General features: G+C 34.4%; 1 protein-coding gene across 2 annotated transcripts in view; it reads right to left on the bottom strand.

Annotated features, from left to right (window-relative positions):
- The window catches only part of LOC137813970 (ferredoxin-dependent glutamate synthase, chloroplastic), a 29442-nt gene extending 8145 nt beyond the window's left edge, over positions 1–21297 (bottom strand). The window contains exons 1-14 of one of the 2 annotated variants that reach the window (XM_068616477.1): positions 20630–21297; positions 18674–18986; positions 15233–15675; positions 15021–15152; positions 14683–14781; positions 13283–13353; positions 12543–12639; positions 11883–11975; positions 10112–10257; positions 7854–8013; positions 6263–6373; positions 5943–6158; positions 3598–3755; positions 606–735 (exon numbers count right to left, since the gene is read on the bottom strand). In XM_068616477.1, the coding sequence (XP_068472578.1) occupies positions 606–735; positions 3598–3755; positions 5943–6158; positions 6263–6373; positions 7854–8013; positions 10112–10257; positions 11883–11975; positions 12543–12639; positions 13283–13353; positions 14683–14781; positions 15021–15152; positions 15233–15675; positions 18674–18986; positions 20630–20899 (2439 nt within the window). In that variant the 5' untranslated portion in view covers positions 20900–21297. Of the gene's footprint in view, positions 1–605; positions 736–3597; positions 3756–5942; positions 6159–6262; positions 6374–7853; positions 8014–10111; positions 10258–11882; positions 11976–12542; positions 12640–13282; positions 13354–14682; positions 14782–15020; positions 15153–15232; positions 15676–18673; positions 19002–20629 lie in introns of both variants that reach the window. The other variant, XM_068616476.1, reaches the window with a different exon arrangement.
- Between the last annotated feature and the right edge of the window lie 19 nt (positions 21298–21316).

Here is a 21316-nt window from a genome sequence, read left to right as displayed (position 1 = left end):
GCATGCAAAAACACATATTAAACATGCTAATATTACTTGTACTATACTCATATTTGACCTAGATTATTAGCATAAAATAATAGATATATGAGATTACTATACTCATTTTACTTTCCCACGTTTACAAATGTTAAAATTTGAAGGGAAAATTCATTTTGTAACCTACTTACTATATTTCCCTTAATATGTTTAGATTTTCACTATTTTGTTTTAGGTTTACTCTATAAAGGGGGGTTAGTATTTGTACTACAAACCCACCAAATTATTTCAAGTTTTTCGGATTAACTCCTATTTGAGATGAAGTAACCAGGTCTTTCTTGGTTTATGTGAAGTTTTATCTATTTATCTTCAATCTCACATTATTCTCCTCTGGAATCTGGATTCACTTTTCCCCTTCTGTAAAAATGTGTTTGTCCTATTTTCATTTTCAACCGATCCAGCTCTCCTATGTTTATCCTAATTAAAATACAAATTAAATAACCTGGGAATATACACAGCCATCATAATTACAAATAGATATACAAAGAGGAATGAAAAAAGAATTAAGTTTATTACTTTTGCATCTGAAATAAAGCCAAAAGAGTGGTTTGAATTAGAGGACTAACTTTGCAATAGTTGTTCTGTGCCTGTTCAATTGATACAGTCGGCATCTTTCCATTCCTCATCAGATTAACAGTTTTATTACTCAAACGCCACTGCCGACATGTCTCCAATGCCAAGTATGGAGACACAGCACTGAAACAAACAAAACAGATATATCACACTATGCATAAGAAAAGGTAAATGGATTTATCTACACATGATTCCCATCTTCCATTGCTGTCACCAACTTGCAAGGTAGAATTAATTTCAATAACACCAGTACACAATTGTTTAGTGTGGGGAAAAAATTAGATTTATTCAAGTTCAATAGAAAGTGGCTTCGTGACAAATGTAAGAATACAACTGTAACATAAACCCTAGGTTGTTTTTATTTTGTCAATGTCATCTTTAGTATTTTCTTTTATTTTGACACCTTTATTTGATGATATTTGAGATCCTATTTGAGTTAATTTCACTAACACCAGTAAGCAACTGTTTAGTGTGGGGAAAAATTATATTTATTCAAGTTTATATTAAGAAGTGGACTTTAAGCCCAACCCAACCTTATAAAACCGGCTTATAAGGTGAGGTTTGCACTCACTTATATACTGTGAAATATCCTTATCTCTAGTCGATGTGGGATTTCCAACACACCCCCTCGCACCGAGACTGCCAACTTGTGCGTGGGACTGTATATTTATAGGTAGTCTAATAACGGTCTGATAATGGGTAGTCTGATAATGGTCTGATAAACCCAACAAACTCTCACTATGATAGACTCTAAAATGACTCTCATACCATATTAAGAAGTGGACTTTAAATCCAACTCAATCTTGTAAAACTGACTTATATTGTGAGGTTTGCACCCACTTATATACTGTGAAATGTCTTTATCTCTAATCAATGTGGGACCTCCAACGGTTTAAATGAAAAAATGGCTTCAAGACAAATGTAAGAATACAACTGTAACATAAAACCTAAGTTGTTTTATTTTGTCAATGTCATCTTTAGTGTTTTGTTTTATTTTGTCACCTTTATTTGATGATATTTGAGGTCCTATTTGAGTTTGTCCAACCTACGGTTATTTTTATTTTGTGTCTTTTTATGGATTATTCTCATTGTAGTTGAGTATTTTTTATTTTCTAATGAAAAAACAATCTGATGTTTTCTTTCAAATTAATGAAATTTCTAATTAGTTTGTCTCTTGAATTAAAAATTTGCATGCTTATAATACCCACCAATGTCTTCTCAGTTGTAGTCATTTCTAAGCTCGTAGGGTATCTTTCATTAAACTCCCATAGACCATAAAAGAATTGAGTTTCCAAATGCAACAACTGCCATTTGGATGACACAATTCACACGCTCCTTCCCAAGAATGTTCCTCTTTGCTTCTTGGGTGATGTACTTCTTACAGTGTGCTACCATCTTTGCTAGTGGCCAGCCTATTCTTTTTTTGCACCATTAAAGAAGGTCCTAATAATGCTCCACCCATTGTTCTGACTCCAACTATTGCCTCTACTCTACCTCCACTAATCATCTACCATGGGCACACATAACTTTCAACAAAAGTCTCACCTATTGATCCTCCAACAATAGGCTCCATATGACCTATTAGCAATGTTACTACCACCTAACCTTCCTATTTTCCTTTGCAACGAAATTTGATTATGTTGTAATATAACCCTATTGAAGAGTTTATCCTTAATTATGATTATTGAACTCTGTCTACTTTCTCCTTAGAAAGTGAATTTTAAGTCTAACTCAACTTCACAAAATCAGCTTGAAGGTGAGATTTGAAATCACTTATATGCTATAATTTGGCCTTATCTTTAGTCAACATAGAATCTTCAACACACTCACTCCCTTTGAAAACTGGACATCTTGAGCATGAGATATATTTGTAGGTGGTACAATTGTAGGTGTTACAATAGATCCAACAAACTTTATTAGGATAGACTCTAATACCATCTTAGAAAGTAGATTTTTGGGTCCGCTCAAACTTCTTAAAGTTGCTCAATCTCCATATGGCATTGCCATTTCCCAATGAAAGTATGCATTGAACATCTTTACTAAGACCAACATGCTTTATTGTAGTGATACAACTATGGATGTCAATATGAAGCTTCATTCAAATCAATGGGAGCAATTGGAAGAACTAGAAGGACATCAATGTCTAGTAGGCATACTTACTACCTTACCCTTACTAGACCAAACATCATCTTTGTTGATAGCATGGTCATTCAACTCCTTAATGCTACTTGTGATAGTCATTGGCATGTTATATATATGAAGAATGCTTTATATATGAAAACAAAGGCAATGCCAAAATTGTCTCTAATTCTAATGCTGATTGGGAAGGACTACCATTAGATATGAGCTCCACTTTTGGATATAATGTTCCTATTGGAGGGAATATGATCAAATAGAGAAACAAAGAGACACATATTGTAAATCAAGTTGTCATCCACATTGCCTCATATTCGATCTTCCATGAGCGGACCAAATACATTTATTGACACTTAGTTAGAGAGAAGGTGATCTTAGAGTAAATCACCAATGACTTTGTTAGCTCTAAACACCAATTGAGAGACATGTTCAATAAAGCTCTCAAAATCTCACATGTTGAATACATTAGTAACAAGTTTGGCTCAAATGCAATACATTCTTATTCTTGAGGGGGAGTGTTACACATATTCTTTAATTATATATAGATACAAATATAGAAAAAAGTTTATTTCTAGGAATTATGGATTTCCATGCATTTTATTTCCTTAATTATATCCTTGGTTGTATCATTATTAGATAATGAATTATATGTATGGGTACACAGTATTTGTACATTGTCATAAAAACAGAAAATAAAATTCCTTAATCTATACTAGGCCCAGCAACATTGAGACTAATAAATGAAAATTAGATCACCTAACAAACTCCAAATATAAAATTAAAATAACAAAGAAACCACAAATGAAAACACTACATTTAACAAAGATGTGAAAGAGGACATTAAATAACCTTGCACCATATCCTATTAAACATGCAAACTGATGAGTGCTAAAGCACTGGGCAGTATCTGCTATAATTGAAGCTGATGTTCGCAGGCCATTCAAGATTAGATGCTGATGAACAGTACCAACAGCAAGAAGAATTGGAATGGCCGGATGAGTTGGTTCCTAGGAACAAAAGAAGGGAACACATTATTAGATCAGATACACACATCCAAAAATGTATTATATGTAATAGAGGAAGCATTTAAGAATTCATGCTCTCATGAAAGGTCATCTTGACCATACAATCATAGTGGAGGGTTAAACTTAGACTTAAAAATGAAACAATCTTGATATCACAAATGCACAGCCAAAGATTAGCTCCTATCACTAGATAGGCCTTACATATGTATAAATGAAGTCAACTAAAGAACCAACTTCACAAAGGGAATCAAAATGAATAAAACTAGTTGCCAGCTATTTACAATATTCATCAAAAATGGGAATTTGATGGACATAAACATGAAGAATATTGATCTCATATAAAGAAAGGAATATTATAAAACTTTTTGACATTCTTTCTATTATTAGGTCAAATCTCTTGTGGCTTCGCCAAGCATAGTGGATCGAGGTTATTTATTGAGATATTGTTAGGGAACCCCCATAGTAGTAGTTAGTTACAGTAGGTTAGTTAGGGCTCAAATAATTAGAGAAATAAGACATGTAGCCGAAAAATAGGAAAAAAGGTAGAGAGTCGTTAGTTAGTTGATCAGTCCTAGGCTCACAAATATCCTGGAAATTCACTATTCATTGTACTTTATAATGTTTCACTTCATGCTACTGTAACCACAAAGGGGAAGGATTGAGAACTAGTTCGGCAATAAAGACTTATGCACAAATAAGAATTTAGAGAAACTATATAGTTTGTACAAATTGGCTTCTGCATAAACTAATTTTAGCTTATGGAGAAGATCATTTTATTTTATTTTTCTTTTACTTTTCTCTCATGTAAGTGTTTATGAAGAAGTTTGTCTAAACATGCTCATACTCACAAATATGACCAAAAAGTGTGTTTCTAACATTTCCATTATATGATATTCAACTCCCTTTATTCTCTTTACAGTAAGATCACATTTTCCAAGATAAAAGTTATATTTCAGGTACTAGATATTGATTTTATTTATTATTATTGTATATCTTTTTCAATATAAATAAGCATACTGGTGTGTACCTAACACACGAATTCCTCATATTTTGTCTCGATTTCTCTCTCCTTGGAATGGTACTAGATATTGATTTTATTCGTTCTTATTGTATCTCTTTTTCATTATAAATAAGTATACACATGTGTTCCCAACACACGGAATTCATTATATTCCTTCTTGATTTATAATGGGTTGTTTGCACATTGAAAAAATATATGGTTAGGGTCTAGCCGTCTGGGAAAGATGAACAATCATTGAGGACAACTCAAGTAGCCAAGTAGATTATATGAGGTTTAGGCATCTTTTAGGCCATGTCTCTGCCTTATATGAGATTAGTAGCACTTCAGTTGTGAAGCAGCAAGAGAACTTTAAGATTGTGGGAGGTAACAGTCAGGTTAAGGTTGTAGAAGGTTATGGCAGAGAAATAAGTTTTAAGGTGAAAAGAAAAGGAATGATGATGACAACCTAGTTATTGTGTGGGGAAGCAGCATGGGTCTGTACTTGCTGGTAGTAATAGTATAAAGAATAGTGTGTTTGGGTGAAATGTTTGTAATGAAAGAGGAAATATGTATTATATGGTATTTCTAATGAATGCTATGAGATTGGATTGGGAGAGCATTTATACGAGCAAGGTTGCAGTAGGAATCATGGAATTCTAATAGGAACTTAGGTGTTATGGGGTGCCTAAGTCCCCACACTCAAGTTCCTATCAGATTCCTGCAGAGCCCAAGATACAAGATGAGTTGTGCCCGAGTGTCTCCACCATTTGACAAGGAGAGCTCTTTTAGGTAGGTGCCTAGTCAAGGAAAAGGAAAGTTAAGCGAGGATTCATAACTATAAGGGGAATGCCTCACTTGATAAATGGAAAGGAAGTTCACAAATTCAACGGTCTTTATCACTTCATATATACAAAGAAAAAAACAGCTCCACAATGCATATGAGAAAAAGACTTTAAAACAAAAATTTGAATTGAAAATTAAATTAAAAAATGCAAAGGACTTGTCATCATCGCTTGCACAAACAATAGCATATCATGTCTTGTGGTCATCTAATTATATATGTACCAAATCATTGCTTTTATTATTCACCAAAAAGAGAAAAACAGCACTGCTTATATATAACAACCATATTTTGTAGAAAGAAGTAGGTGCTATTAGATGGTCCTAACCAGTGCTTCTGAACGGTCTGATAGAACAAGCAACTGGGAACCATTTCTAACAGCTTCATCTGCCGCTTCACAAAGCTTATTTAATGCTTTCTCCAACGAACCTTCAATGCCCTTAGTTATATCAAAAAATGTAGGTAATACTTGTGGTTTTAATTGGGAGTCTTTTAGTAATGATTCAAGCTCCCCTTCATTCAATACTGGACTGGATAACATAACCTGCTCCAAAACACACCATCATCTCGAGGGCAAGAAAAGACAACAAAACCACAGGTGTTATATGGCAATGACAAACTAAATATTACAGATGTATGCTAAGATACCTGTGAAGCATTCTCTGGCCCAATTTCCAATAAATTCCCTCTCTTCCCTATATTCACTTCAAGAGACATAACCAATCCTTCTCGAAGAGGATCAATTGCAGGATTCGTAACCTGTACTTTGGAAAACGAAGAAAATTTGGGTGATGGCATTAGAGTAAATGAAAGAACATTATCAAAAAAAATTACATGCAAATATCAACTATACAACATCAAACACAATTTCCAACTACGGTTCTGTAAATCTGCTTATTAAACCCTATCTCAGCAGTGCCATCTTTCTTTAGTCAGTCAAGGTGAATAAAGTATACAGAAGCAACAAAAATCAGAATGCAAGACTTGTCGTTTTAAACAAATATGGTCAACCTTACTCACTAATTTGGATATTCTATAGATACAGGAATGATGCAGAAAAATAATTATTAAGTGCTATTGATATTTTATCAAGTCAACTAAATGTGCTTATGTCTAGAACTGCTAAAGAGTACATGGTTTTATGTATTTGATAAACTAATAAAGCCTAAAAGGTGCACCTTTATATTTGGGAGTCCAATTAATTAGAGGTAATCCAAAAGTGAGTCAAAGGTCATAAATTTAGAATATCAAATCCAATCAGTTCAAGATTCCTGTGTGGAGTATACAAATAGTCATTTCTCTTTTCTCTGAACAATATTCAGTAAAGTATATTCAAAAGATATATTCCTGTGTTAGTTTTCAACACTGGATTAAAAGTCTTACAATATCTGATTTCTTCTCAAGGAGATGGATTTCCCCCACATACCCTTTATCTCAAATATCTACCCAACCCATACCAACCTTAGGCTGCATCAGCAAAGCATATGAAATTTGTCCATGTCATCTATATCATCATTCTTTGACGCTGCACAAGACATACTCCACTCCATAAACTATACCTGAATGTCAATTAGGAGCCCACATTGAGTAGGATAAGCTACTTAATGTGGCACTTAAGCCTAAAGGTTCTCCCACCTAATGGCCTATTCTTTTTTGGGTTGGACTCTCCTATTGTGCTAAATTCCTAACAATCAAGGCATCCAAATCCTAGTGATCATATCAAAGGCTTTTCTAGTTCATAATTCACTTCAACAAGATCATCTATCATGATTTAAGTGATGCATAATAGAATAACCTTTCATCGGAACAGTTTCCCATGTGTCACACCCCACCCCCGAGAAACTAATGAAAGAAAGAAAAGAACACACCATTCTCAAAACAAATGCACGTAGAACAAATGAGATACAGTACAGGTGTATAAATCTATGACAGCAAGAAAGCTTTCCAATACATTACCTCAGCTCATCTGGCATTAGTGATTTGAGTCCAGAAATATAGAAACACACAAATAGATAGGGAAGTGCAGAGAGCCTACGCAGTGACATACAATGAATAATACAGACAAACAGTATCATGCAATGACATACATCCCATGACATTGTGAACAAACAATAACACATTTTACAGTAAACATGATCAAGACAAATGAGATAAGTAGCTTTCCACTACCATTGCAAAACTGTAGGATAACAGAGCAAATCAATTCTAAAAGAAATTGTAGGAAAGTACTCTAGCTTACCTGTGCAAACCGTTGCTTGAAATAATCAAAAAGCATGTGAGGTTTCTGAGACAATGCTGCCAGTGGAATATCATCTCCCATGCAAAATGTGGGCTCCTTTCCTTGAGAAGCCATACTTTCAATCACCATCTGGACATCTTCACTAGAGTAGCCAAATGCCCTGGTGGTAGTACCAAAGATCAGAAGAGTAACAGCCATATAGGATGTTGTATTCTAAGCTTCAGTAAAAAAGCAAACACTTTCTTATCAACATGGTATAGAACATTAGCTTATAGGACATTCAGCATTAGCTTATGGAAACCAGCTACAATCCACTAAAGTTGATCTTGATAAAACAAAAGATAATAGCAACAACAATAAAACCCACTAGGAGAGGTTTGCTATATGAATTAGGCAATGCCATAATGTCCTATCAACAATAAGTCATGTCTATAGACAAACTACTGACTTCTAAATCATTCTTAACAGTTTCACTTACAGGTTTTCTCAGTCTCCCTCTGCTGCTAGAGAAGGGACTGCCAGCATTTTGATCTACTCTACCCACTAGGTATTTTATAAGTCTTCTGTACACAGGTGTAAACAACCTAAGGCGGATTTCTACCATCTTTTCTACCAAACGTGCTACCCCTATTTTTTTCTCCATTTCATTCATTCCTAATTATGTTTTGTCCAGTATACGCACTCAACAAAAGCAACATTCTCATGTTTGCATCATTAAGTTTCTTCTCTTTATGGCTTTTCATCACCCAACATTCAGTTCCATACAACATTGGTAGTCTTACAAAATGCAATAAATTTTTCTTCTAAACTTGAGAAATACACCTTTTTGCCACAGATAGCTCCCAAAGCACCCCTCCATTCCACCCATCCACTTCTATTTCTAAATCGTTCTGTATAATGGGCACCAAATACTTAAAACTGTGTAACTACTGGCAAAGTATGTTTCCTAAATTTTCCTTTTTAAGTTAGGAATGTTGAAATGCTTAAACATTTCACACTCAGCTGCTAGAGAAGGGACTTCTCGCAATGTGAGCCCACTATCTTATAGATTAAATTGTCTCATTCAAAAGTATAATTCATGAACTTTATCCCCATATAATTTGAGCAATTTTGTAATATATACCTTGTTCTTATAAATAGAGATAAAGAACACTGCTCCACTCTTCCAACATTTTCTTCAACCACAATTCCGTAATCTAACTTTGAGCAAAGCAAACTAATACCTTTCTCACCCAAATCCTTCCATACCTCAATGGCTATGTTATTTGATTCAACTACTTTTCCGTTTGGCATCTCTAATACTTCTTCTATTACCCAGACTTTACCTTCTGCATCCTTACTGCATCAAAACTTCAGCCAAGTCTCCTTTCTTTCCCTGCATTAAGCAAGCCTACAATTACCCCTCACATCTCTGGTGCCCAAGGATTCATCTATCTTAGCTACTACATTTCCCCCAATATTTTGCATTTGTACACAAAGACAATGCCTCATGACAATTTCTTTTGACCTGGACTTTATCTAGCACACCTACATACCACCATCAAGAGTCTCTTTAGCCACCTTCCTGGATCTCTTTGGCCATATTGTCACATGTATAAGAACTTCCTAAGGCTTTCCCACACCATTCCTCCATAACTCTTCGCTGAAGACTCCTGTTTTCAGCCTTTACTGGACACCAGTTGATCCTTCAAATACTATCTTCATATTTCCTCCCAAATCTATTCTCAACTCTTACATCCATCACCAAGACTGCTGCTTTGGGTTCAAGTTCTCAATCTTGAAAAATAAAATTTTACACATAAAGATCATTTTTCCTACATCCTAGGGAAGAGTATTTCTTTTTTTTATAAAACTCATGTTAGGCATCACAATGAAACCTGACATCTCAGCTAGGCTGACACCCCAGGTTTCAACTATCATATCTAGGGAAGAATATTTCACTCCAAAAGGAATTTATTTTATTGTTTATCTAGGGAAAGATTCCTTAATTACAGTCACCTTACATAAAACCCAAATGGTCCTCACCCTACAGATCAATTGTGAGGTTTGTTTAGCTCTAAGCCCAAATTCTAAGAGTTTAAATCACAATTCATGACCCTCATAAAGAGTAAGAAAAATAGAGAACCTCATCACATAGAATGCTTAGCAATAGCAGTGTGTAAAGCAATGGATTTGATAGGATATATAAATAGAAACACTTAAAAACAGACATTTTGTCATCAAGGATAAAAAACGTAATATCTGCACAGAACTCTCACTGTTGGTTTCTTAATACTGCCTCATTGTCCATCACAGAGGTTGAAAGGAAGTTCCCAGGCTTCAAAGACCGCAAATTTTCCTTGACCCAGTTCCCATATGGTTTTGATAAGGCTACTCGTTTTTTAACCTCCATATTCTCATAGACCTACCACAAAAAACATTTGGAATGTAAAATAACGCCACAAAAGTATATACTACTTTTTACAGCAAACAAAACATTAACTATTTAAAAATATTACTATAAGAACACAGGGATGGGCAACCACAATTTCAAATTCAGACCATGACCCTCCACCCCATATATTATTACTTTATCATAATTGAGGTAAAACTATAAATGGATTTTATTAATCAATTAGCTATATAACAGTATTACAAAATGATCTTAGTGAATTTTTTATGGGTAGAATGATAGAAAACCCTGATACAATGATTTTATTGTGTAAAGTTCAAAGATACAAAAAGAATACTAAAACTCTATATAGCAAAGCTCAGTTACAAGACAAGTTAGTTATTAATATTATAACTAACCAAAACAGCTATACTAACAATATACGAAACAAACTATGGTAACTGTCTCACAAACAGTTTCACTAAAACAGAACAGACACTGACAGTTGTAACAACGTAACCAACCAATAACATTGTCAAACAGAAGATACACTCACATGGAATTTCTTGAAAACTTGTAAAACTTTAATTCATTTGCTTTGACAGGAAATTCTTAAATCTCTTATACGACTGAATCTCATATGATGTAGTCTTAACCATTGAACAGATATCAAGAAATTAAGTGTAAGCATCCAAGTAGAATGCTACAACTCTATTAGGATGTCCAATCCAATGAAATTTGGGAGGAAAACATCAGACAGAACATTCATATTGAACAGATGGTGTCAGCAGGAGAACAGAATGAGGACCTATGACACACACAAAATAAAGAATGAAACAGAATAAAGGCAGATGAAGGACACAAACCTTTCCGAAGACTTCCATTAGAACTAAAGGAATAGAGGATATGCAAACAATTGACAGAACAAAGTGCATGCAAAAAGAGAAAGAAGGTGGATTGGGGACTTAACTAAGCCACCAATTATAAAATCAACAATTGAGATTATAACTAACTTTAGAGTTGGTTATAGTTATAGTTATATACATACATACATACATAGTTAGCTGCAAGGGTTGCCAAAAAAACAGCTCTGTTCTTTGCATCCTATAGCATCCCAAGGTTGGGATGCTATTAATAAGTATATTCTTCACTATATTTTCCCTATTCTTCTATAGGGCTACAAACCCCGAGGATTTTTGTCAAATATGCTGGAAAAAATAATAGTTGATGCACTTAGTTAGGAAACAGTATGTTCATGTATCCCGTGATAAAATGTATCTAAATAATGGCCTAGGAAATAGACCCCACTGTAAGAGTGTGTCTCTGTGTATCTCACATGAATGATATGCAGAACGAGTAAACTATTTCTCTTGAATAAGTGTTTTCATTTCAAGTTCTCTCTTTCTCTCTAAGCTCTGACCCTCTAAATTCAATCGAATAAGAAGAAAATTTAGGTTCATAAACAAAATTTCATAATCAATAGAAAATGTTCAATTAATGACTTTATATCACTAGGGAACTCGGAACATTGCAGCAAATAAAAGAAAATTTCTAAGTTCGAAAAATATTTAAATCAATATTAATAATGCAAGAACAAGCAGATAACAGAAGAAAACATAACAAGTTCAGGTAAAATAAGAAAACACTGCAGTACAAACCTGACCACCAGGTAAATCAACCGTTATCATCATGCCTGGACCTAAGCGGCCTTTCAAGATAACCTTTGATTCATCCACTGGCACAACACCAACCTAAAAATGAATGACACAATGTAAAATATCTTAAATACAATAATTGAAAGTCATGAAACTGAACTTATGGCTTCAGAACTGCGATTGTCATACTGCACATAAGTTCAGGATATGCCAATTTTCAAATAAATGTTTTAAACAGACCAAATTGTTTTATATTTATCATTATCCTTAAGTAAGAGTCATACAATAAAGTAAAAACATCAGAGGCAAAGCAAGATCATGTGCACGAACAAAAGAATAGAAGAAAGGTCAGATACTAATATCTGAAATACTGTTCATCTTTGTTTAATCTAAATACTTAATGTGGTATTAATTGGAAAGCCACCAGCAAAAGGCACATAACAGTTTAATTTTAATGCACCAAAGAAAATGACACAAGGTGAGATAATAGAAGATTTAGTAAGATGAAGTTGAACAAATCTTTGCTTTTCCAAGTTCAAATGGAGCCAAAAGATATCTTCACCTAAAATTTCTAAATTTAGAAAATAGAGTAAAACTGTCATCTGAACAGCATGATCTTACTACATTATATTAATTAGAGGAGATAAAAGTTCAGAACTTCACCTCAGAGGCAACATAGACCATATTGTCTGATGTTCGCCAATACCTTGCAGGTCTAAGTCCATTTCGATCAAGGCATGCACCAACTGTTTTCCCATCACTGTGACACAACAATTGGATTACCAGCAATCACCACAAAATGATAACTTCTGGTTAAATTAAAACTAAAAGTATTATTTATACCTATGTCCTACAAGTAAATTTACTAAGCAATGGAAAAACTGTTTGTCAAGGAAAATGAGCGGCCCATAATTAAATTCAGATCTACAGTGATTTTCTCTAAAAAAAGCAGAAACAATGGTAAATATTAACATGATGTAAAAATGGCATGACAAAAAGATCCAAAGAATAATTTTTTTTCCTAACTACTACATTATATTCACACTGGATACCCCATTAAACACTACTATAGCCAATAACCATTAAAATCAATCAAGAATCACATTACAAAACAATATGTAATCAAGAAAATTTAGTTCATTAAAGAAGAGTTGCTACATGAGAGTAAAACAATAATCACATAGCAAAGTTTTTCTGGGACACCTAACCCTTCTCCCCTTCACAAAGCTTATATGTTACATGGATTAGGACCATTAAATTCTGGTTTTGCTATCAGTTTCTAGTAACCACACCTTGCAGACTAGTGCTACTGAATTTTTTTCCGTCACTTGATATGAATAGGATACAGTGATAGACGAACAACGCAACCATGTTCCCATGGATTATTTTTTAAGCATTCATACCTGAACAAAAGCAAGGCTGGTCCATCCCAAGCTTCCATCTGACCCTTGTAGTAGTCATAGAAGTCAATCGCCTAAGAAGTAAAAGCAACAGTAAGGACACTTCCATGCAGAATTTGAAAATAATTGGTTCAAAAGATTGTAAGAAATAAAAGATAAGATGCAACAAACATGACAGACTGCACTTTTAAGAGCAGGCATGAGGAATAAGAACTGAAAGCATTCATCTTAAGGGGACAAGGGCCAAAAACACTCTAGATAAGTCATTCTAATAGTTACTAAGTCCTTTTTACTTCTTAGATTCAGTTATGAATTTACATCATAATGGGTAGGTAAATTTTATTTAACTTTGGTTTTACTTTCATAACTTGTCCTTTACTTCAAATGTTGATCATTTGAAAAATCAAGATATTCAGATTTTTAATAAAGAAAAAATCAAGGTTGTTAGTTATGAATACAGAAAAAGAGAAATGAGAAATTGATAGAAACAAAGGAAATGAATAATTTTATTCAACAACTGAGATCGGGAGATGGAACTCCTCTCCAAGGGTTTTCTTTTCACAAAGGATTACCCCTTTCATTCAATTACTCTAATTCATTTAATGAATCATTTCCTCTCAATCAATCCCCAGTAAATGATTCCCTCTAACTAACCACATCACTGTTTTAATTCTAACTGTCTACAATTACTTCTCCCTTTCTTTCTATCTCATCAAAACTTAATGGGATCATACCGAGAACTGAAAAGAGACAAGATACAGCACAACACAAATTGGGAGTCATAAAATCAAAACCTTGCCAAATATTAAGTGGGTTTCAACCCTATTTAGATTGTCAGCATACAGAACAAAAGCTATAGAGAAAAAGTATGATTTAGGTCCCTCAATTTTCAGTAAAAACTTAGTTTTAATCCCTATACATTAAAACAATGAGTTTGGTCCTTATATTTTTTATAATTGATGAATTCTGTCCCTCACCAAAGTATACTTCCTAAGAACAATACAGAGGGACAAAATTTATCAACTATCAAAGATACAAAAACTGAAATCTCCATTTCTAAAATATAGGAATTAAGACCAATTTTGACCAAAAATTGCTAAAACACATTTTATCCAAATATATAAAACTTCCTTAAATTTTGTATTTCCATTAATAACTCACATTATAAATAAATAGTAATAAATTTCAAGCAACCAAAATTGTTCTTCAATCATGCATCTCTCTGCAGATTTTTGTATTATTTGAGAAACAAAAAGCAATAATAGAAACTATGATTTACAGTAAATGAAAAACTGACAGAACTTGCTTTTCTTATTTGGAAAAATAAAGTTGACAGAACATGCAATAACAAGCCAGGATTCACAACCATGAGATTTAACACGTCAGCTACATAAAACAAATACCTCAGGATATTTGATTGTCAGAGTTGGATGATTTTTATAAGCCTCTGGAACAAGAATCATCATGGCTTCCTCAGGACTTCTTCCACTTCTTATCAATAACTGAACCATAGTAGACCATTCATATCAAGATATAAATATAACTTTGATATATTGAAATTTTAAAAATTGGATTATGAAAAATAATTTGAAATAAAAGATAGCATTACAAGTATAGGAACCATAAGTGTAAAAGGATCATATATTTTAAATTTTTCAACAATAAATTCCAAAATGAATCATTATTATCGAGATCCTCAAGCAGAAGGGATTAATAATTTTATATTCCATTATTGACATACCTCTGCAGTACTGTCAAGATTTGCTGAGTCTGATGCCTTAGGATTTCCATAAGGACGAATTTCATTTTCACGACCTCTCCATACAGGTGACTTCAATGATGGTTCTCGTGATTGCATCCAATTCAAGTTCCCCTGCGCAAAATATGTGGAAATTTCATAAATCAATCAAAAGAAAAAATTTATAGCCCTTTTAAATGCCATTAAAACTCAACCTGTATGGTGTTGATTTCTCCATTATGACCAAGAAGCCTCATTGGTTGTGCAAGAGGCCATCTGGGACTAGTATTTGTGCTGTACCTTCGATGATAAATGGCAAAAGGGGACTTGTAAAGATCATTTTGAAGATCGGAATAAAATAACCCCAGCACTTCTGAGCGAAGCATCCCTTTGTAAACTATGGTTTGATTGGATAAAGAACAGAAATAAAGCTCATTTCCCCAACTTTCTGAGCTTACTGCTTTTTCAATCAATTTCCGACAGATGTACAGTTCTCGTTCAATGTCATCAACATTTTCTTCTTTCACAATCTTAACAAATACCTGCTGTATATTGGGCATGGTCTCCTTTGCATAATAACCTACAACAGAAGTATTTACAGGAACAGGCCTCCAACCAAGAACCTCAAGACCTTCTTGCTGAAAAGTATTTACGATAACTAAACAAAAAATTAAAATACATGTCAGAACATAAACATGGTATTAGAGTGAAAAACTCACATTGGCCCATTCAAGAGAATGTAAACTAATATAACACAATTGACCATTTATCATGCACACAACGTATTTATGAAGACAAGATACACCACTAGTGTTGCCAAAGCATGTTTGCATGGTCATGTACAAGCTTCTTTTTCTTCAAAGAGTAACTAGTAATAAGAATGAAGGGTAGTAAAAGTCCTCAGAATTAAAAAAATAGAGAAACAAAATAAACGGAGAAATTTCATATAGACATCCCTAAACTTAAACATTAACCACCTTGAACATTTGAATCTAAATGAGAGGTTAACAAACCTTAGCATGTCTGCAAATATATGCTTACTCCATCAAAACTGTTCATGACATGATTTGTATATAGCCTTCAATATATATACGGGAAAGAGCATTTCCCCACATCGTTTTCTAAAACATTTACCCTTTCAACTCAACTTTTTATTACTTAGAATTTTATTATGCTCATATGTGTTGCCTATTCTATAAAGAAGCAGTCATGGGCTAAAGCAATGAATAATTGGGCAAAGAGAATATCACACTTGAGCAATAAACATGATTTCCCTTTGTACCCCTCCCCCAACCAATTCTTCTTTGTTCAACCTTTTTATTTCTACTTTCATACACTTGCAGGCCTTTATATCAAGGCTCATTATCATTTTGTTGCCCTCTTTTTCCTTTCCAACTATACACTTGCATAATGGGCCTATTGTAAAAACTTTTGGTATATTTTATTTTATTAGAAATCTTATTTTCAGATTTTCACTGTTTCACTCAACCTCACAAAATTGGCTTACTAGATGTATAATTTGGTCATATATCTCGTTAATGTAGGATTTCCAACACACTCTCATAACAAGAACAAGACATCTCTAACATGAGACTAAATATTTGTGAGTGATTCGATAGTGGCATAATAACTAGCCTAATAACAGGTGACACAATAGGTCCAACAAACCTTGCTAGAATGGACTTTGATACCATCTTAGAAAACAGACTTTAAGTTTACTTCAACATTACAAAACTAACTTATAGGTTGATATTTACACCCAATTATATATTATATATTATAATTTGGTAATATCTTTAGTTGATGTGGGATTTCCAACACATCCCCTCACGCCAAGAACTAGACATTTCAAACTTGGAATAGGTATTTTTAGGTGGTCCAATAGAGAGTGGCATGATCGGCTCAACAAATCTTGCTTGGATAGGTTTCAAATACTAGAAAGTGGATTTTAAGTTTAATTCAACCTCACAAAACCAACTTACAATATGAGATTATATATTATAATTTAGTCATATCTTTAATCGATGAGGGATCTCCAATAGAGTAAAACCCTTTACTTTTAAAAATTAGACATTGGTCCCTTATTGTTAAAAGTAACAAAGTAAGGTGCTAGGCAGGTGGGCTTTAGTTCTAAAATAAGCAGGGTACAGGTGCAAATATTGCTAATCTCAAGGGCTTTCCGTTGTTAAGAAGCTTCCATTCTCTGGAGAGACTTACACATTTTCAATTAATATTGGGTTTGTCTCAAGGATATTCAGAAGCTCTTGTTCACTAATTTCAAAGGATATAGACTTCCACGGACAACAAAAAGCTTTTAGCTCTCAGCTTCCAGTTATTTGGCGTATATGGTTGGAATTTAAGTATGATGTTGAGAGTTTCATCATTTGAAATGGTTTTGATTAAACTAAGGTTATGACTGATTTCATGATTTATACTTTTGAGGAATCCATACTAAAATTCCATAGCAAAGGGCTCTACAAAGCACCACACATGATAAACATAAGATTTAAAACAATTACATGTTTAACAATGGAAATAAAGCTCCTATATAAGGTCAGCTTCTCTTCAATACAGTAATGATACGGAAATACAAAGATACACAAAGTAAAGTGATATCAAACAGCATACGCTGTACTACACAAATTATGATGCAACAACAAAGATTTTACAATGTATGTACTCTTCTCATTTGTTTTATTCAGTGTCTTAATTGAAACATGCTTCAACTACAAGTTCTACAAAGCTTGTGGTTCATAGGTGTAAAAGATATGATTTGAAAATACAAAATTAAAGATTAATTGTTACATTTAAAAAAGAGAAAATCACGCCTAAGAAATATCAATGTTCTTTGATCATTCTTGCTTCCTGACAATTGTCATGGCCTTTGAGCATTTTTCACTTTCCAACAATTGCTATGTCATGTAACCATTTTTGTTTTAAGTAGTAGTTCTACTCTCTGACCACTTTTAACAAGCTTGATTCATATGATACATAAGTTCCAACTTGAAGGGGAGTGTTAAAAGATATGATTTGAAAGGACGAAGCATATTGAAGATTGATTGTCATTTTGACTTTCAACATATCTTTAACAATAAACTTGTATGACATGTCATCAATGACTAAGCAAACTAGAGAATAGTATGCTCAATCAATGAGAAATCTTATAATATGAGTTTGAATATGAATCAATCTCACAAACCAACTTATAAGATGAGGTCCCCTACTTATATAATCTTTTCAAGCTCTATTTCTAGTCAATGGGTTTTTCCCAATACATTTCCTCACAATCCAACACCAATGCCTAGGTGTGTGGATAATATGGTAGGCAACTCTTTCCGTAAGGGATGAGATAGACTTTGATACCATCTCATAATGAGTTTAGTACAATTCAACCCTACAAAATAGACTCATAAGATTAAGGTTTTTGTCAGTTATATATACCCTATAACCAATGTAAAACTTAGATTTTTTTTCCTATAAGAAATAAGAAAATTTTTGCTATACAAAACGGGGAGAACATCATGCAACATTAATTTGCAAAAGGAGTCAACAAAATTTACAAACAATTAAGCATAATTTTCTTAGGGAAACCACAATCAAAAGACGTAATTGGGCCTCAATTAATCATCAAAAATTCAAAACAAGAACACATTGACCTTTCTTCGCCTCATTGAGATGTTGTGCATCTTTGGGTAAGAAAACCATTCCAACACCAGTGTGCAACTTATCAAAGGAAGCAATCCCTTGCTTGTTGGCCCAATTGTCAAGTAGATCCCATGGAACTGCACTCATCAGCCCTGAACCATCACCGGAGTCATTATCAGCTCCACAACCACCACGATGTTCCATGCAACTTAAAGCATTTAAAGCATCCTTGACAATCTCATGTGATCCCTTATTCTCCAAATTGGCAATGAATCCAACCCCACAGGCTCCTCTCTCTGATAATATGTCCTCCAAGTTTGCAACCTGCCCAACAAGTGACTAGGATACTCAACATGTTATCGTGTAGATCACATTACAAAATATTTAAAAGTTGATTAGCAAAGCATTTGAAAAATTATGTTCTAAAATAAATCTGACTCCACAATTGTTGGAATTCTATGCATCAGGCCAGAGTCACCCTTTAAATTAATTGCAAATCAAACTGCAAATTAAAAACTGAAATACAACAAGAAAAAGATGTAACACACATTCTATATTTAAGTTTATTTAGAATTTATAACGTTTTTCATAGAATAGTTAAACCATATTCACACTTAAACCAGATTCCATTGCTAAAGCAGCATTTAAACAAAATTGAAAGTAGACAACAAATGTTGGTTCATGTGGGTAAGGATAAGGATCTTGGTTGTATCTTGTGAATGGACAAAATATGTATTGGGAGAGGTTTTTACTCTTAAATGGATCAAGCCAACTCGACTAAGATTATTTGTAGACCTGTGGTCCAATGTGGTTTCCAACCAAGGGTATAATACCAAAAAAGCACATTGAAAAACAAACAAAAAAGGGTACATTCACGTACAACCAATTGCTACCATCCTGCATATGGATTTGATTTTGACCTCCAAAGTCAATAAGGAATTGTACCCATTCATGAAATGACACTCTCTTCGACACTTGTTTTGCTGTACATTTGCTAAACCATCATTTAAACAAAATTGAAAGAACAAACAAGAGTACGTTTAAAAAATAACACTCAGCTTTGTACATTTGCTAAACCATCATTTAAACAAAATTGAAAGAACAAACAAGAGTACGTTTAAAAAATAACACTCAGCTTGGTGGCTTGCTTTTATTCTATATATGATATGATTAACATCTCCAATACATTTCTAACAAATGCAATCGGGGGAACCTGATGTAGAATGCATTCCATACTAATATATATATAAAATTAATTAATTAATTAATTAAAAAACTTCATCAGTGGTAAGCTCTAGAGCCTGGCAGCTGACTGTTACTAATTGGGTAAAGGAAACCTCTATTCCTTGCCTTGGCCTTCGTGATTGATGTCTATTTGGTTGTTTGCTTTAAGGAGTTTTTTACAGGGATTCTATTAAAAACATTCAGTTGAGGACTTGTTCTCTTGCCTCCAGTTTTCTGGTTATACAAATTCTCTTTCCAGATGAAGACGGAATCACTTTTGGAATGTCCTTTTTATCCCAAGTTCTCTGAAGTTATCTCTAGGTAAAAAGAAATCAAGAGTTCCAACAAAACACTTTTCCTCTTCCAAATGAACAGCAATTAGGTCTAGGAAATTCGCTACACAAAACATTCTCCTGCCAACGAAATAACCGTGCCATTTTGCTTTAGAAACTTCCCTGCTTATAGCGTAAAGTACTGAGAAACCTTCATATCAAAAATCAAAATGATCGTGAATAATCATATCAGCCAAATGAGCTTGTATAAAGTTCCTTAGAGTTCTCATGCGTTAACTTCTGATTTTCATTCTCTCGCGATATTGTCTACACGTTGACGCGATTGACTGTAGAACAATCCGACAGCGTTTTCCTCCACCGTTCAATCTTCCGATCCACAACTTCTCATCTCATGAAAGATTACGAAACAGAAAAGCAATAAAAAAATGGTACAGGAAAGCAAAAGCAGACCTGCGGTTTGGAATCGGAAGAAAAGGAAACAGGCGAAGCATGGAGACGGTTGTCGGAGGAGGAGCGGTCAAGATGGAGAACAGCTTTGACGGTGGAATGAGATAGCGGGGAGGGCGAGGGCGAGGGAAACGCTTTCAATTTGCGAGTGCGGCGCTTAGGTTTGCGGCGGAGAGGAGCGAGGTCGAGGAGGACATGAGCGTTGTGGAGGGAAGGAAATGGCTCAGAGAGGCGCAGCAGGTGCGGAACGGAAGAGACGGAGTGCAGCGCCATGGCAAGAGAGTGATGAGAGTGAGTGTGTGGAGGATAGAAATGGAATGGAGTGGGTGAGTGAGAATTAAGATAAAAGGGAGAAGAGGGAGAGGTCAGGAAGAGGCTGAGTCACACGGGAACTGTCTGAGTCACACACACACCACCAACTCCCAAACCTCACTCTCCTCTCTTCCTCTGTGGACCTCATCTCAAATGCATCCGCACTCTCTCCGCGCCACTCTCCCTGCTGGGTTTCTGCACTCTGTGCTAGGTCCCACGGTTACCTCCTGTGCGCGCGCGTGGAACACCCATCTTCCAAGATTCCCTTCTTACTGGATAGACGTGATTCTCGCTCCCACTTCGCCTTTTCCCATTCAATTCAAATTCCTAATCAGGAGGTTTATTTTATTCCCTCAACTGTCCACAAAACAAAACTCT

The sequence above is a fragment of the Phaseolus vulgaris genome, chromosome 1 (genome assembly GCF_051622355.1).
Source record: "Phaseolus vulgaris cultivar YP4 chromosome 1, ASM5162235v1, whole genome shotgun sequence".
NCBI classification, from domain to species: Eukaryota; Viridiplantae; Streptophyta; class Magnoliopsida; order Fabales; family Fabaceae; genus Phaseolus; species Phaseolus vulgaris.
This window is presented reverse-complemented; position numbering and strand designations above follow the sequence as displayed.